Below are 15,905 nucleotides of genomic sequence, written 5' to 3' on the forward strand. Positions count from 1 at the left end.
ATGGGATGGAACAATTACAAGTTATAGGTGGGGTTCTGGGGACTGTGCTCATACAGGTGAGACACGGCACACGTGGAATCCTTTTGATCCTCAGGGGTGTCAATGTTAATATGCAAATCGGGCTTAATAACGGCCTGGGTTACCTTATGGTTGACCAAAAACTCTTTGGTCACCCTCGACACACTGAGGCGGCAGTAAAGGCTCTGTCTTCGCCAGAGAGCCTTTGCGCGCCTCTTTATCTCCTTAAATTGACATATTTATAATATTTTGTTCTGCGGCGGCAGCGACGCCGAGGGCTGCCTGAGGGAGGCGAACTACAACTCCCAAGATGCTCCGCGGCGAGGCGGACGGAGCGGGTGCGCGCCGCTTTGAGAACTACAATTCCCATGCCGCCCCGCTGCACGCTCTGCGCTCCTATTGGCTGGCGGGGCTGTTGGCGCGAATCGCCGCCCTCGGGCGGCGGCGGCGCTTCCCGTCTCCATGGCAACGCGCAAACAAATGGCGGCGGCCAGGCCTGAGCGGGGACGGCGCCGATAGCGGAGTCTCCTCCGTCTCCTCCCTCCTTATTGCAGCTCATGGCGGGCGGCGAGGAGAACGGGACAGGAGACAGCCTCGGGGAGCCGCTTCCCCCTCCTGACGAGCCGCCGCAGCCCGTCGCTGAGGGGTTCCCCGAGGAGCAGCCGCGGCCCGGCCCGCCTCACCGCCAGGATGAGCAGGAGGAGGACGGCGAGGAGGAAGAGTCGGAGCGCTCAGAGGTTCAGCCCAGGGCTCCCCAGCTGTCTGGGGAGGGGTGTGTGCTTGGGAGGGAAGTGCCCTTTTCCCCCCTCAGTGCGGATGTGGGGGAGAGAAGGGCGGCACCTCTCGTTTCTGCCTTTTGTAGGGTTCCTCCCATCCCCGTGGTGTCCAGCGTCCTCCTGGCTTGTCCCCCTCTCTCTCAGAATCAATTAGATTGGGAAAACAAAACTTTGAAGATTGCCAATCCTAACCACTTGCCCAGCACTGCCAAGTGCTCCTGCCATATAAGATTAAGGATAAACTGGCACATGTATGGCCAAATTAACCCCATTTCCTTTTTGAAGTCCCAGCCCTGAGCTTCAATAAGCCCCAATGGACACGTGTGAATTTCCTCTTCCTGCCCTGCTGAGCTTTAAATCCCAGCACCACAAAATATCACCCCATATTTTGCCTCGTGGAACTTATTCTGTGCTCTCCCTTGCTGTAACATGTAGGTGCTATAATGAAATTATTCTATTATTTATCTTGGCACCTGCTGGACTATGCTCTTTTCTGAGCAAGAGATGGGGCAGCTGAGAGGCATTTTAAAAACTTTTATTCCATTTCCAGTCCCACGTGAAGGGTGACACAATACAGATGTTATAACTCACACCACCACAATCAGAAGCCAATTATTTCTTAATTACAACACATTATAAGTGTTTCTTGGTCTGTCAGCTTTAGCCACACCATGCTGTCGATGCCTTAAAGCCAATGCTCTAAAATCACCCCTCGTGGGTCCTACTGCAATGCATCTTTCACAGTTCTATTTCTCCAAAGTCTCCAGTCTGATTTGCAAGGCCACCCTTTGAAACTTGTTTCCAGTTCCATTTCTCTCTCAGCAATGTCTGTCCCATTCCAGGGCATTTCTAAGCCAGCATTTCTCATCTCAAGGTTTGCATACAGCTGCACACTGTGTGAGCTTTCTGTCAGGCTTTGAGAATTCTTTACCAATCCACTTCCCACATTTCCCCCTCTCTCTTGAGTGGAAAACACTTCTTTGATGGCTTTGTTTATTGTTTGCTGTGTGCAGTGAAGCACACAAGGCACTAGCACTAATATTGTCACTAGAACAACCAATGTATATAAACTAATTTTGTAAACTTCCTTTAGTTAAGGTGTAAAACTCTATATTTTAAGTTAGTTGTCTAACTATGATTTATCGTCTGTTTTAATTTGATTTGTCAAATCTCTTCCTTTTTGACGTGGTTTGTGGATGGACTCTGAATGGTCAGGCAGGTCCCTAGGTTAGCAATTGCCCTGTGGCTCCTCGGAGCTGAGAGGAATTTCTCAAACCATTGGCTGATTTTCTCGTTAAACCCACGCCGTGGTTCATTAGTGCCATCTGTCAAGCAGCCTCTTTGGCAAAGATTTGTCCTCCTGAGGAGCAGCACCGAGCTGCTCATGCTGAACAAGTGGGAAGGGCTCCCAGTAATGTGCATTTTGGGGCGCAGCAGCCTGTTGGTGCTGATCTGCTGAGATGTTAACATCCATAATCCATGGGAAAGCAACAGCTCAGGGAATGGGATCTGTGCTTCTGAATCTGACCTAGAGCAGAGGCAGGGCTAAAGAACAAAGCAGGGATTTCTGAAAAGGATCTCCTGCATGGATCCCCCTTGGGCAGCACCAGAGCCCAGCCAGGGCTGCAGCCAAGAGGAACCAAAATGGTCCCAAAATGCCGAGCGCTCCCGGGGGCTCTCACTGGGATCAGCTCTGCTCCATTTGCACCTTGCAGTTCATTGTCCCGTTCCAGCTTTAGCCCAGGCACTCCCATCCTGCTTGTTTTTCTCTCTCCAGCCCACGCTGTTTGTGCTCCTGGGCCTGAGCTTTGGATCATTTGTCCTTGGTGCCCAGCTGGAGCAGGAATTGTTTTGTCTCCCTGCTCTGTGCACAGAGCTCGCCATCCCATAATGTGAAGCTCAGACCCACACACCAAAGCAGCTCAGAATGTGAAAATATAAAAGCCAAAGCTGAGGCCTCACCCCACGTCCCCAAGTGCCACATGCACAGGGCTTTGAAATCCCTCCAGGAAGGGCAATTCCACCCTGCCTTGGGCAGCCCATTCCCATGCCTGGAAAGCCTTTCCATGGAAGAATTGTCCCCAGCAGCCACCCTGCACCTCCCCTGGCACAGCCTGGGGCTGTCCCCTCTCGTCCTGTCCCTTGTCCTGGACATGGAGCTGCCCAGAGGGACCTCGTGTTCCCTACGGAGCTTCCCAGCACCCTCTGGAGAAGGATCCAGGTGGGACCAAAGCCAAACCTGGCCCCAGAAGTTGGATTGTGCCTGGGGCAGGGCTGCTGTGCCAATCCCACAGGGACATTCCATGGACTGCAGGAGTCACACCTGGGATCTGACACAACAAAACCCCACACCTGGATCCAGCTGAGCTTCAGCCCACGTTTGTGCTCCTGGGCCTGAGCTTTGGATCATTTGTCCTTGGTGCCCAGCTGGAGCAGGAATTGTTTTGTCTCCCTGCTCTGTGCAGAGAGCTCCCCATCCCATAATATGAAGCTCAGACCCACACACTAAAGCAGCACAGAATGTGAAAAAAATATAAAAATTAAAACCTTAGGCATCACTTCAACCAGGAGGGAACAAAATTAAAAACCTGATGAACCTTCTCTAATGGATGGAGCTGGCACGTGGCACGTTTCTGTTCAGTGCTTTGAGGGCAGGGTTCACCATTTTTCCCAAAAACAATTTTTCTCAGTGGAGTGCTGAAGCATTGGAAGCAGCATTTCATGGAGGTATTTATCAACCCTGCTCCCACTTGAACCCCAGCAGCCTCTGGATTCTCCCAGGTGTGGAATTTCCTTTCCTAACCCCCCCCTTAATCCATTTTTCCCTTTTCCTGGTGTTTTTTAGGGCCACTTGGAGGGGGTGTTGGATGAAGACACTGCTGCTGAGGGACTCCACACCTTCGGCCGCTCAGCCCTTGGGACTGAATATGTTTATCTTCATCTGTCACTTCCAGTAAGTACAATCAAAAAAAAACCATGATTTTATGGCACTTTTCTGCACAAATATTTCCTTTTTTTCAACAGCAAATAGCTGGCCTTGTGAAAAAAAATGTCAAGAGGTAAATTTTTGTCACTGCCTGTTTCATGTGCAGGGTTTTTGATAAGACTCAGAGTGGCTTCTGCTGACTGCCAGAGTGGAGGGGTGTATTTTTTTTTTTCATGCATCAGCACTGAGATTTTTGATTTTTATTTTTTTTTAATTACTTTTTTTCTTAGCCAGTCCTCAGGTATGAAAAATGTCTCTTCCTCCTTCAGAGGAATGTGTAAAACACCTGGAAATGCTGCATTCAGGAAGTTGAAGTGGTTGTGTCTTTTCAAAGCTCTCTGCTGTCCCTCCCTTTTCCCTTTTTGTTGTTCCAAAGTTTTGGTTTTTTTTGGTTTGGTTTGTTTTTTTTGTTTGTTTGTTTGTTTTGTTTTTGGGTTTTTTTTTTTTTTTTGGGTTTTTTTGCATTTTCTCCATTTCTGGCTGCTCCAACATCATTTTCTGTAGATGTCACCTTGTCCTGCTGCAGCTGGAGGGACCTTGAGGCACCTTTCCCCAGCTGAGCTGAGTTATTAACCAGTTATTAAAATTATGATTAAAATCCTTTCCTTCCCTTTTTTCCAGGGTCGTGAGTTGCGTGACATCAGCATTCTCTCTGGATACATTCACCTGCAGAAAATGGAGCTTTCCTCCAATAAAATTAATGGTATGGAGTAAATAAACTTCAAATTCCTGGGTTGTGAAACAGTTTCAGATGAGAAATGCACTGGACCACGGAGTTTTACTGTCACAAAGCCTGGCTGACATTTTAATGGTGTCAAACATTCCACAGAACCAGGCTTGATCTCCTCCAAAATACCCAAAATATCCACGGCCCATTAAGAGCAGCAGATGTTTATCAGTGGGAACATGGAGCTTAAACTCTCAGTTTATTCCCCAGAGATAAAACCCCAGCAGATATGTCAAGGTGAAGCTGGACATGTGCAGGCAGCAGAATATTCAAGTTATGCTTGGTTTGGTTTGCCCAGCCTTGAGTTTTCCCTTGTCAGGGTTTTCCACGGGTGTGACAAAAGGTAAAAAAAAAAAAAAAAAATTACATTTTTTTTACATTTAGAAAGGTGCCAAATGGGGACTGGGATGAACTCCACCAGCTGCTCCTTACCTCTCACTCTTTATTTTATTTTATTTTTTTTTAAATTTAACATCAAGTGGAATAAGCTGTGGTGGGGCAACCACAAGTTCCTTTCACTTGGGGAGCTGGAGTCCAAGAATAGCAGCACTTTTGTAAAGCAGCTCCTCTCCCTGCTCATTTTAATAAGAGATTTTTCTTTTTTTTTTTTCTCCTGTGGAGGCCAGATATGAAGAGAGCAGGGACTTTTCCATAGCAACCACTCATTTACTCCTCAGTCGTGGCCTAAATGCTTTCCTCCACTAATTGATATCTCAGGCCAGAGTGAATCTGTCATTCCAGAGGTGGATAGAATATAAAAATAAATTCTTGCTTTAAGGCAAGTCGGCTGGCATAATGAAAATTAAATGTCGAACTTGGATATTTATTCTTTGTAGTTTATAATTTTATTTTATTTTTTTTTCCCCTTTAGGAGAAGGTGTTAATATATCTGATTTCTGCACTTTAGGCATCACTTTCTGAATCTGCAGCTCCAAATTGACTCTTAATTGCTCCAGGATGTAATTATCACATTTTGCTGTGATGATCTTCGCATTCAGGCGCAGGATTTGACATTTTGTTTCATTTTCTAGATCTTTCCTGCATCAGTCACATGCCTTATTTAGTAGAGCTGAATGCTTCCAAAAATGAACTGACCACATATTTCAATTTTAAGGCACCTAAAAACCTCAAGGTAAGTCTGGGGAAAAAAAAAAAAAAAAAAAAAAAAAAAAAATTAACGTTTTAAATTCAAAAACATGTTCTGAATCTAAGTTAGATATATTTGAGCGTAGGCAAAATTCAATTTTTATTTCTTTTTTATTCTTCTTTCCTACCTCAATTCACATTTTCCTTTTCCAAATGTTTGGGTCTCTCTTTTAGTTATGCCTTTTATTTTTATATATATATATATATATATATGTTTTTATATTTATGTGTATTTTATTTATAATTTTGTTCATTTATTTGTATTTTATTTATGTCTTTTATTTTCTTCCACACTGAACCCCTGCATGTGTTGGGAAGGTGGAACAAACTCCCAGCCAGAGTTAAGTGCTGAAGAAATAACCCCAAATTCCTCTTTTTTTTTTTTAATTTTTTTTTCCTTTAGGAAGTAGATTTTTCACACAATCAAATCCCAAAAATGAAAGATTTGTCAGCATACCACTCACTTACCAAACTCCTGCTGGATTGTATCCTTTGGGGAATCTTGAATGGGAGAAAAGTTCATTTTATTTAAATTTTCTTCAAATAAATACCTGTTTTCTTTGTATTTTCCCCTTCATGTCACTTTTGTCCTTAGAACTGAGATGAAATTGTAATTCTGGTGCTGAGACTGAGCTTAATTTACTTAAGCACTGATGGTGTTAAATATTTGGGGGATTTTCCTGCTAGAGGAACACAAAAACTCCTTTTTGTATCATGGAAAAGTGAAAAGGGGAGATGTCCCTTACAGAGGTAATAAATAATAATAATAATAATAATAATAATAATAATAATAATAATAATAATAATAATAATAATAATAATAATAATAAAGGATTTAAAATCCCAAATGTTAACAGGGAATCAGCTTGGAACACTTAAATAAAAAAGGAATTTGTTGTTTCATCTTAGACCCAACTAATTATGCAGGACAAGACTGTTTAGTGAAAATAAAGAGAATTTTTAAGAATTTAGGAATTTTTAAAATGCATTTTTCTTTCTCTTGCCCATAAATGAAATTAATCCAATGCCTGTTTCAAATAAAGCATTTGCAAGGCACCTGCTTTATATCGTAAAAATATTTTTTATTAAAATAAAAATGGTTTATTAAATTAAATGCTATATATGATTAAATATGTATAATATATTAAAAGAAATGTAGAAATTTATATATTTAATTTAAATTATAGATTAAAACATATTTAAATATATGGTATTGTAAATATGATGTATGTTATATAAATAAATACATATATATATATTATATATAGATTTATTGTTATAATTATATTATAATTAATATTATAATATATTCAATTATTATTAAAATAATTTTAAAAATAAAAAATATTATTTGTGTTATTCCCACTCTACAAAGCCTGCAGGTGACACAAATCCTGTCACAAAATGGCACCAAACCACTCTCCTTTTGCAATCCTAATTTTCCACCACGCAGCAAAAACCCCTCCAGCAAAATGGAAAAAGGAGAGAAAATGTTAAAAAAAATATATAAAACCAAAGATTTATCTTGTCAGTCTGATCCGTAGGTTTTGATTTGGTTTTGTGCTGCCTTGGATTTCTTCATTTGGTGACATGGGTACAGAAATGTTCTCATACACACGAGAGAAACCCCTAAAACAGGGGAAAAAAATAGGGCAGGATTGGAAATGCAGAATTCAGAATTGAGAATTCTCCTCACCTGGCAGGCAGAACAATCCTGTTTTTAATCAGAGATGAAAAAATCCTCCCTGAAATATCCTGCAGAAGCAGAAACCTTCGGCATTCATTTCTCAGTGACAGTAGCTCAACTTTCCTTACTATTTTTAAGTGAATTATAATGCAGATGGTCAGGTCATTATATCTTTTTTTTTTTTTTTTTTTTTTTTTTTTTTTTCTGTGCACACCTGACAGCTTTCTAAAGGGAGGAATTGTCCAAACCAGAGATAGACACAACTTGCCCAAAAATAAATGACAAAGCTTTCCAATGAGTCGTTAAAAGGCTAAAATTGAATTTATTTTTATTCAGTGCTGAGCAATTTGCTGCCTCACATTGATGCTTGTGGCTTAAACTTTAATTTTTTCCTCATTCAAACTTTTGCCTGACTCCAGTCACATCCCTGGGGCAGAATTTTACCAGATTTTGGGCAGATCCAGAGTCAGGTTCCTCTCACTTCATCCATTTAAAGGAGAAATTGGAGCTGGATCTGTTGTCCAAGGTTCTTTGTTTAGAGAAGTGGAGGAGTTCTGTTAATGCTGAGAGGAATTCTAATTACTTGTACTGCTGTTTTTAACTAGTAGTGCTAATTTAAAATACACTTTCTCCTCTCAGGACAGATGGCCAGGACACAACAGGTATAATTTAAACTGAAACAGCCTCATAAAATTATAACATGAATAATTTCTGTAGGAGCAGTGGGATTTAAACCCCTTCAGGATGAATCCTTTCCTGTCCAGCTCCCCCACGCCATAAACCCAATTTGTTAATTTATCACCTAATTACCGCTCAGGTTTTGTGTTCAGCTCATTTGTTGTTGTTGTTTTTCCTGAAAAGTCTGCACAGTTAATGAGATTGAGGAGATCAGAGGGCTGGAGGAGTGTCACAGCCTGACCCAGCTGGGTTTGTCACACAACAGGCTCGCTGCCGTCAGGGGCCTGCAGAATCTGCCCATCAGAATCCTCAATCTGGTAAGGAAAAAAATCCTTCTGATGGTTTTCCTGCCTCTCTCTTATCCACAGATCCATGCCTTGATAGAAATAAGAAATATAATAAATATGAAGATAATAAATGTATATATAATATGTAATATGTAATATATAATATATAATATATAATATATAATATATAACATATAACATATAACATATAACATATAACATATAACATATTATATTGTATATATTATATATTATATTATATTATATTATATTATATTATATTATATTATATTATATTATATATGTATTATATACATTCTATATATGTATTATATACATTCTATATAATATATGTATATATATTATGTATATTATATTATATATAATATACATATTTTATGTCTATTTTATATTTTATATATATTTATTAATATAGTTATATATTAAATGTATATATTTTATATATGCATTATATATAATCTATTAATCTATTATCAACATAATGATATTGATAATATATATATGATATATATTATAGATTGATATATTATATATATCAATATAATGTATATTGATTATATATATTATATTATATATAATATAGGCATTCTATAGATTATATACATTCTATATATGTCTCTATATAATAGATATTATATATAATAGATAGCTCATATATTATATATAATAGACATTTCATATATTATATATAATAGACATTTCATATATTATATATAACAGATATTACATATATTATTAGATTATAATAAATTTTAATCAATATAATAAATATGAAGACTACGTTATATATTTATATATTTATATATTTATATATATTTATATATTTTAATATATTTATGTTATCTATATAATGATATTAAATCTATATTATTATAGTATAATAATTTTTATAAATATAATAAATATGAAGATAATTACGTAACAAATTATCAGAAATTGCTGCAATACCATACATTTTTTAAATTAATAATACAAATGTTGCCCAGAAACACAACCCAAACTTATTTTTACTGCAATCCAGTGGCTCCAAAAGCAACAGGCTGCTTTTAAACAGCTTTTACTTTGTAATAAGAAGTGGAAATATTTAATGGGACTTTAAAAATAAGTCCCAAAAAACCTATACAGAGCTTCTATTGGCTACATTAGTTTTAAGCACCCACATAAATATTTGAAGTGAGTGAATCAGGAATAGAAATATTCTTTTCCAATCCTTTTAAAAAATTTAAAGGTTTTTCTTCTGTTCTGTAAAATTGGATATAGAAAATACCAACTCAGACTGGCCCTTGGCTGCTGCAGTAGTCAGGGAAGGTGTCCACATTTAGCATGTTTTGAATAATATATTCAAATAGTGTTAATAAAATTATATTTCAGATCTATGATACCTCCAGGAGCTCTCGGTGATTCCCTCAGTGGCAATAAATTGGAATTTGGTCTCATTTTTAGTGGAGAAGATTAACTCAGATTGGCCAAATCCCATCGAAATGCCCTGAAAGGAGCTCTAGGAGTGTGAGGATCTTTTTTTTTTTTTTTTTTTTTTAATACTTTGAAGCTTTTTTTCTCTCCAAATTTGAGCCACAGCAAGTCCCTCCACCAGTGTGTGCCCTGATTTCCTGGTTTGTTTAAAGGTCTAACGAGAATTCCCATGGGAATCTGCTCTCTCCACAGTTGGGAGATAGTTAAATCTTCTTAAATATGAACCTGTTCCTCATTTGGGGTTCTTAGGTGCTGATATCACTATTGATAACACCGCCTGTCTTTTAGTTAGCCACGTGGAAATTACAGGAACAGATTTTAGCGGAGCATTTTCTTTAAAAATTAGAATTAATTAGAATAAAATGCAGTTCTTTTTATTGTTGTTATTTTTATCCCCTCTCTTCCCAGTGATTCAGCTTCCTCTCCCCTTTCCCCTCGAGCTTTTTAGGTTGAAAAGAGTAGAAAGTTCTGAAGTTTGGGAGGAAGACTTCAAAACCTGCAAATCCTCCCTTGCTGTACCAAAAACCCCTTTGTTCCACTCATGTTTGCAAAGAAAAAAAAAAAATAAATAAGAAGCACATCTCTAATGAACTGGACCCTTAGGAATTTTCTCTTTTTAAAGGATCAAGCCCCAGATCCCTTTTGTTCACAGAATTTTCTGTGCACCTCTGGCCCAGCATTTTGCAAGTGCAGCTCTGAGCTGTACCCGATTAACCAGAGGTCTAACGAAGCTCAGGAACAGAGGGGGAGCCTCCATGCTATTAATAACCTAATTAAACATTTAAAAGTCAGGAAAAATGTCAAGGACAGACAACTGGATTAACATTAGAGTCAGCTGGCTTATTTATTCCCACAGTTCCTAAATATTTATTAATAGGAGATGAGGCTTCCAAGCTTTTAGCACAAGGTGAGGCTGATGGAAAAATAAAATCTCCAAGGTTATAGAGGAAGAATCCTGTGGAGAGGCCATCTGGGAATGGGTGGGACAGGGATGAGCATGGAGTTGTTATCCCTGCTTGGAGTTTGTGGCAGAAATGAGTCTCTGATTTGTGAGGCCCTGAGGAATGAAACCATCTGGAGGCCAGTTTGAATGAATGAGGCCAGAAAGAAACCATCAGGGCCTGGTTTGAAAAAACTCTGAGGGTTTGTTCTCAAAATTTTGGGGCGTTTCATGTGGGAAAGTCCAGATGAATTTACAGGACAATTGGGGTTTTTTTAATTATTATTTTTTAAATATTTCTGTGCTGTCGCCGACAGTGAATGGAGGCTTCACTTGATGTGCATTAATACAGATTTATGTATTCCAGAGAGATTTTGGTGTCATATCAGAGAATCAGGGAATCATGGAATGGCTTGGGTTGGAAGGGACCTTCAAGGTCACCCAGTGCCACCCCTGCCATGGCAGGGACACCTCCCACTGTCCCCATGTCCAGCCTGGCCTTGGACATTCCAGGGATGCAGGGGCAGCCCCAGCTGCTCTGGCAATTCCAGCCCAGCCAGGAATTCCCAATTCCCAAGATCCCATCCATCGCTGCCCTCTGGCAGTGGGAGCCATTCCCTGTGTCCTGTCCCTGCAGGCCTTGTCCCCAGTCCCTGTGCAGCTCTCCTGGAGCCCCTTTAGGGCCTGGAATGTGCTGGAAGCTCTCCCTGGATCCTTCTCCTCTCCAGGGGAACATTCCCAACCCTCAGCCTGTCTCCTCTCCATCCTACCTTAATTTTTTTCATTATTTATTCTGTAATCACAAGTGTAAATAGAGCCATGATTACAGAGGGAAATTCAATGTATTTATGTATATATATTCCATAATTTTCCATGCATCTCTGTGTCCTAAATTTTGAGCTGGGTGGTGACAAGAGTGTTCTTGGGCCGATATCAGCTTTTAAAAAATGTTAGAGCTCTTTTTGTTGCTGTTCTCTCTTCAAGGTGAGTTGGAGATAAGCTAATCAAGAAAGAGTTGATTCCCTTTGTCCAGGAGGAGGAATGTGATATATCAGCATGTGCATGAGTCTGTTACAGAAAGGCCTATTTGTGACAGGATTCTCCACGAGAAAGGATCCTCAAAGGCAACAAATAACTTTTTTTTTCCCCCTCAGGAATGGTGTTTTCCATAGAGGTTTATCAGCAGGAATGTAACACATCAGGACATGCATGAGGCTAATGCATAAAGGCCTATTTTTTACAGGATTTCTATGACAAAAAATCCTCAAATCCAACAAATAACTCCTTTTTTTTTTTTCCCTTAGGAATATTGTTTTTCATAGAGGTTTATTTGCAGTTTCTCTGCTTTCATTCTTCTTCCTAGAGCTTTAACCAGATTGAGAAGGTGGATGGGCTGAAGAGCTTGAAAACTCTGCAGAGGGTGGATCTGTCCAACAATAAAATCAACAGTCTGCAAGGCTTGGAGGAACATGACCTACTGGAGGTGATCAACCTGGAGGACAACCAGGTACCAGACTGAGCTCAGCTCCTTCTAACAGCACAGAACATTTTCGTTTTTTAACACTCACTTCCTTGAAGGGCTCCAAAAATCCTCCGGCACTGCAAGAAATGAATATTAAAAAAGCCGAGATTTTTTTTCTTTTGGTGTTTCCCACGTTGATTCCTGGTGTCCTCTAAGCCCTTATTTAATATCTAAGGTGGCTTTTTCTTCACTCACTTTAGCTCTCTCACACACTGAGAATTTACAGTGCTCCCCTGGGTTTGGCCAGGCAGGGATGAGTTTGCAGATTTTCCACCTCGATTATTCCAGAGGATCTTTATTTACACCACAGCTCTGCTGCTGCCAGGCCTCAGGGGGGGTTGTTAATATCTCTCAGCCCAATTTTATGAGCACAGATTCTTCTGAGCTCTCAGCTGGAAACTCCCTGCAAGGCAGAACTGCAAGAACTCTGTTAAAAAGTGGGTTTTGTTATGCAGCATAATTTTCTGTACTGGAAATCCAATGGCACCATCCAACTCTTTTTGAATTTTGAATGCCAAGCCAAACATTCACAATAATTTTGATATTGATCTTCCAGCATCATTAACTGAAAAAAAAAATCAATTCATGAATCACTTTGACATCAAAGACACGTGGAAAAAAAAAAAGATAATCTAAAAAAACAAAAATACACAGCAGCAGTGGAACATTTTCTGTCATTTTTCCCTCCTTGCAAGAGGATTTAATTTAAATCACTGTGCATTCTTTTTCTGCCTGTGTTTAGGCTGACATTTAAAGGTACCTCAATTGCAGCAGACAGGAAACTCTCTAATGGTGTGGTTGTTATTAGCATTAATAACACCACTTCCATTGCCTTATTTATTTTCCACTGTTCTTTGCAGCACATCAAAACTCTTCATTTTACCTCATCAAAACTTGCCTCTTGGAATGACATCATTGAAACTGTTTAATGATTTCTTCTTTAATAATTTAAAGGGGAGTTTTCATTAATTAACACACGGAGTAACTTCAGCTCACGACCACTCAGAATGTTCTTAAATTCTTGGGTTTTTTTTAAAAAATAGGGACAGCAGGTTCAGCTGCAAATGTGTCCCTTGTAAACACTCAGCAATTTTCAACTGTTGATGGCTGGAATTCTGGGGTTTATTTAAGAAATCCACTCAAATCACAATTAACTTCATCCAAACTGTCCTGGGTGGGGTTATTCTGATCTCAAAGTGAGTTTTGAGTAGGCTTTGGTTGAGGTTTATGTTTTTAGACACTTTAAAAGGATTGAGTACAAATTTGGGAACTCTGGAGGCTTTTAGGTTCAGTTGGGCTTTCAGGATTTAAAAGGGGTTATGAAAGAGATGGAGCGAGGCTTTTTACATGGAAAAACACAGACAGGAGAAAAAGGAGTGCTTCTACACTAAAAGAGGAGAGATTTAAACTGGATTTGGGGATGGGATTCCTGCCTGGGCTGGAATTGCCGTGGATGAGTTTGAAGGTCCTTCCAACCCAACCCATTCCACAATGATTCTCTGATTCCATCTTTGAGCAGAAAACCAGCTTGGTTTGGGCCACACAAACCTTGATTAACCCCAATAACTGAGTGCCCAGCTGAGACCCCAAATAGGCTGGACCCTCTGGACCCCCTGATTTCTCCCTCTGGACACATCCAAGGACAAAAATCCTGGTCCTTTTTTAGCCAAGTGCTGCAAGTTCTGTAAGGATGAACTGGAACTTCAGTGAAAAAGAAACTCTTAGAAGGACTTTTTTTTTTTTTAAACTACCCAGCCAGAGCACGAATTTAACTGCAGAATTGCCTCACTCAAGCACATCAGCACATAAAAAGCCAAATGTGTCAGGGGCTTGACATTTGAAAGAACTGGAAAAATGCAGGTGCTTGCAAATTGCTGTGTGGATTATCCTGCTGCTCCAGCTAACAGCCAAGTTGTCTCCTTTTGTGCCTGGAAGTGTCTCATTGAGTGCAGTTAACATGTAAACCCCTTTTGTGATTTAGAATGACTTTTTTTATGCCCAGATTTGGAGCGCAGGCATTAAAATGCTTCATTTTTCCCCTGCCTAGTTCTCTTGGATTCTGTTGCTGCTGATTTATGTTCTGTTTCTGTCCCTGCTCAGGTGGCTGAGCTCAGTGAGCTTAAATGGATTGAAGATCTGCCTCTCCTCAGGGTTTTAAATCTACTAAAAAACCCTCTACAGGTAAGAAAGAACCAAAAATGAGAACCTAAACCTTGGTTTGAATCTTTTTGGCCCCAGTCTCTGTCTCTAGAAGTGGGCAGGTCATTTGTCCTGATTGATCAAAGACATTTCTATCCCAACCTTTGTGATTTCTAAATTTTGTGTGAATTTTACAGTCATTCCCAATGCCAGAAAGAAGAAAAATATTAAGAGTTTAATTTTTTCTTGTAACTGCCAGGTTTTTATTGGCTTTTATGAGGCTGGTCTGTCATGGCACACAATGAAATTACCAGGAAAAAGTACCTGAAATAGACTATTCCTGATTTTCCCTCATCTGAAAGGCTTTTCCTGCTGTGATGTCCTTCTCCTTAGCAAAGTCTGATCAAATCCCTTTCCATTTTTAAATTCCCATCACGGCCTTTTGAATATTCTGGTTGCAAACTCTTGAACAATTCAGCTTTTCCTCCAGCAGCTGAATTGTGAAGGGTCAGTTTGGGCAGTGTCTTGACACCCTTCAGGGTAAAAAAAAAACCTTTCATTTTGCAATGTATTAAGGCAAATTTAATTCTAACCGATTGGAATTAAATATTAGCTGGATGAAATTAAGTCTATTTTGTCAAAATGGAGACTTTTTTCTCTCAGGAAAAAGGTGATTATCGGCTCTTGGCGATTTTCATGTTGCTCCAAGTCACAGAACTGGATCTCAAAAAGGTTTCAGTGGAAGAAAAGGTAAGCAAACATCATTTCATTCTGGAAGTTTTCTAAATAAATAATACAAAATCCAGACTTGCAGTTGTAGCAAGTCTGCTTGACAGAAATTCTCTTGGATTGGAAACCTTTCCCTGCTGTGGTGCCTCAACTGGAATTTGGTTGCTACATGTGCTGTTTGGGGCACTCTTTGTGTTCATAAAGGGAAATTTCCATGTTTTACTGGAAGGAGGAGATAATTCCATGAAAAGCATGGAAGGGAGAGGCAGGTGGATGCTTTTTTTCCAGTCTCACCATTCCCAGGTGACTTCTCCCAGTCTCGTTTCTCCTCTGAAAAATGGAATTTTTTGCTGCTCTGCAGCTTTGTTATGATATTTGAGGAATTCTTGGAAAATTCTTCCACATAATCTGATGGAATACATTATAAATATATTATTATTATTATTATTATTATTATTATTATTATTATTATTATTATTATTATTATTATTATTATTATATTGGCTACAGCGGGCACTGAGATCAACCTTTGTGCCCCACACCCCATTTTGGTGTGGAATTAATTCATAACTGAGTAACCTGATGGAAAAAATCCAGGATTTAGTAACTCAGAAATTTGTATTTTTATTGTGACTCTGTTTTCTGGGATCATCCACAACAAGCTGGAGCCTTCCCAGTGGGCCCAAGCCATGTTGGAACTGCTGTATTTCAGGGAATTATCCTTTTAAAATTATTCCTTTCATGAAATCCATCACTCCCAACTTTATCTGTTTAAA

The 15,905-nt window shown here is 39.4% G+C and overlaps 1 protein-coding gene across 3 annotated transcripts in view; it reads left to right on the forward strand.

Annotated features, from left to right (window-relative positions):
• Positions 1 to 444: 444 nt before the first annotated feature.
• The window catches only part of LRGUK (leucine rich repeats and guanylate kinase domain containing), a 57,506-nt gene continuing 42,045 nt past the window's right edge, over positions 445 to 15,905 (forward strand). Inside the window, exons 1-9 of one of the 3 annotated variants that reach the window (XM_053943120.1) lie at positions 445 to 755; positions 3,640 to 3,747; positions 4,402 to 4,483; positions 5,539 to 5,639; positions 6,057 to 6,138; positions 8,211 to 8,335; positions 12,103 to 12,246; positions 14,362 to 14,442; positions 15,064 to 15,150. In XM_053943120.1, the coding sequence (XP_053799095.1) occupies positions 576 to 755; positions 3,640 to 3,747; positions 4,402 to 4,483; positions 5,539 to 5,639; positions 6,057 to 6,138; positions 8,211 to 8,335; positions 12,103 to 12,246; positions 14,362 to 14,442; positions 15,064 to 15,150 (990 nt within the window). In that variant the 5' untranslated portion in view covers positions 445 to 575. The remainder of the gene's footprint in view (positions 756 to 3,639; positions 3,748 to 4,401; positions 4,484 to 5,538; positions 5,640 to 6,056; positions 6,139 to 8,210; positions 8,336 to 12,102; positions 12,247 to 14,361; positions 14,443 to 15,063; positions 15,151 to 15,905) is intronic. The other 2 variants (XM_053943122.1, XM_053943123.1) reach the window with 2 other exon arrangements.

The sequence above is a fragment of the Vidua chalybeata genome, chromosome 5 (assembly GCF_026979565.1).
Source record: "Vidua chalybeata isolate OUT-0048 chromosome 5, bVidCha1 merged haplotype, whole genome shotgun sequence".
In the NCBI taxonomy this organism is placed as follows: Eukaryota; Metazoa; Chordata; class Aves; order Passeriformes; family Viduidae; genus Vidua; species Vidua chalybeata.